Raw genomic sequence first — 2,367 nt, forward strand, 5'->3', positions numbered from 1 at the left:
CACAGATCTACACCACACAGATCTACACCACACAGATCTACGCCACCTAGATCTACACCACCTGGTTCTACTCCAATGAATGAAACATTGATCAATAATCTGATGTGTAACGACAACAGAATAAATGTATGTTTTTAAAATGTTATCTATGATTTTAAAGCGCGTTGCTGAAATGTGCTGCACTAATAAACCTGAGGGGTTGATTTAAACAAACAGCAGGAGGATTCACAGCAACATTTCATCTCAGACTCCAGAAGGTGTGGAGCAGCAGGGCTGCCACCTCTCACTGCTTATTAATCTCATCTGGAGGAAACATTTTGCCTTTAAGACGATAAACTGGACTTTATCTGCTGCTGGGCTGCAGGAATGGTATCAGAAAGCAGGACTTCCTCTGTTACGGAGAGGAAACATTCTCATGTTTCTACTCTGATCTCTGAGAAACGTGATCTTTCTTCCTGAAAAGCTGCGATTATTTCCACGGACGCCTTTCAGCTCGGACACGTTTCTTCCAGCCGAGACGTTCCTGATGTTTGGATTTGCAGTTGTGAGTCGATGCGTCTGGATCGGTTTGTCACTGAAACGTTTGGTTTTCGCCCCTGCAGGACCTGAAGGCCTGTGTGGACGACCTGAACGTCCTCCTGAAGGTGGAGCCAAAGAACTCGGCCGCTCTGAAGCTGCTGCAGGAGGCGCAGAAGAAGAAGTGAGACGGCGTCCGGACCGGCGCCGGGATCCGGGCGTCCGAGTCGGAGCGCTCCAGACCGATCTGCGGCTGTCCAGTTTGCACCAGTCAGCCCCTCTGATTCAGTATTTATGTTTATTTATGTCGGCTGCAGTTTTTCCCTCTCGTTTCCAGCCTGTGTGTTTATCATCTATAACCATAAAGTTCAGCCCTGAGCGAATATTCACCTACAGTCCACCGCAGAGACGAAGCATCTTTTTTATTCAGCAGCCAATGAGCAAAACGTTTTTCATTCTTTTTTTTAATCAGTTTATTTCCAAACCTGCTAATAAAAAAAACACTCAGTTCTGGTACCAAATGGCATGAAACCGGTTCCTCTGGGCGTCTCACCGTTTCTGTCAGTGAGTGGATCCGACACGCTGAGTCAGCAGAAATGATGGACCCAGATGTAAATGCACTATAACAGCTGAGCCAACAGTGATGCAGATTGGACATAAAGTCTCCAGATTGGACATAAAGTCTCCAGATTGGACATAGTCTCCAGATTGGACGTAAAGTCTCCAGATTGGACATAAAGTCTCCAGATTGGACATAAAGTCTCCAGGAATCGTGTTTTGTCAGATCAGGGATCCGATCAGCTGTGACTCTGATCTGAAGTTTGTCTCTCCGTCCGTCTGGATTTTTCCTCTGATCCTGAAAGGAAACGCAGTGAAAATGCGCCACATGATTTCATACTTTATGCCTCTTGCATTATGAGTAACTCTTCAGTTAATATTCATCAGGAGGAAACAAACTCGGACAGGAGGGAACCGACTTCACTTTTCTAGACGCCACCGATTTTTTTTTAAAAAAAACTAGTTTCAGATTCCGGTTTTGGCCGAGATCAATTTTTTTTTTTTTCCTAAATATATCAACATGGTTGCCAAGTTGGCAGCAGCGACTGTTGACATGCAGACGTGACCTGGTGTCAGCGGAGCTGAAGGCGACGGCGGCCGATTTCCAGACCCGAGGTTAAAATGTCTGTCACGAATCGGCTGATTAAGAAAATCTGTGCCGATTTGTCGGTTCGTCCCTGAGGATTCCTGAATCGGCACATGAAGTCAGCTTTACCTGCTTCAGAATGAAAAACAATCCTGATGAAACGGATTGAGCTCAAAATGAGGAAAATCCCTCAGACTGCAGCGTCAGCCGAGGATTGAAGATAAATGCAGATTTTAAACTGTAAAGTTTTAGAACGGGAAAGAAAATGACTGGAGACGTGATTCCTGAGTATCAGATCTATATGAATAAAATAAGAAATAAAGCAGATTAGCTGTGATGATGATGATGAAACTTCATGATCTTTTGCTCTGAGGTTATTTTATTTTCTTTACTTTTGGTCTCCGGTTTTTGACGGCTTAAGTTCAAGAAGTTCCTCATTTATTTTAGTTTTTGTAATGTTTGATAAAACATTGTTCTGAACTATTTTACTATATCAACACATTTGTTTGCTTCATTTCTCCTCTGAAGGATCGGGACGTTTAAATAAAAAACTCTTCCCGCCATTTTGTTTTTCCCGTTTTCTTCACTGCGATGTGAACATGAGAAACGTTTTCATTTCCATCCTTCTCGCCTGAAGTGCCTGCCTTTGTCACTCATCTGCAGCTTTGGATCAGTGTATGCAAAATAAAAAGGATCTTAAAAGATAA

At 43.4% G+C, this 2,367-nt stretch overlaps 1 protein-coding gene across 1 annotated transcript in view; it reads left to right on the forward strand.

The window, feature by feature from the left end:
- tomm34 (translocase of outer mitochondrial membrane 34) overlaps nt 1–2,367 on the forward strand; it is an 8,761-nt gene extending 6,394 nt beyond the window's left edge. Inside the window, exon 8 of the mRNA XM_008408285.2 lies at nt 603–2,367. Coding sequence (XP_008406507.1) covers nt 603–704 — 102 coding nt within the window. The 3' untranslated portion in view covers nt 705–2,367. The remainder of the gene's footprint in view (nt 1–602) is intronic.

The sequence above is a fragment of the Poecilia reticulata genome, linkage group LG5 (genome assembly GCF_000633615.1).
Source record: "Poecilia reticulata strain Guanapo linkage group LG5, Guppy_female_1.0+MT, whole genome shotgun sequence".
In the NCBI taxonomy this organism is placed as follows: domain Eukaryota; kingdom Metazoa; phylum Chordata; class Actinopteri; order Cyprinodontiformes; family Poeciliidae; genus Poecilia; species Poecilia reticulata.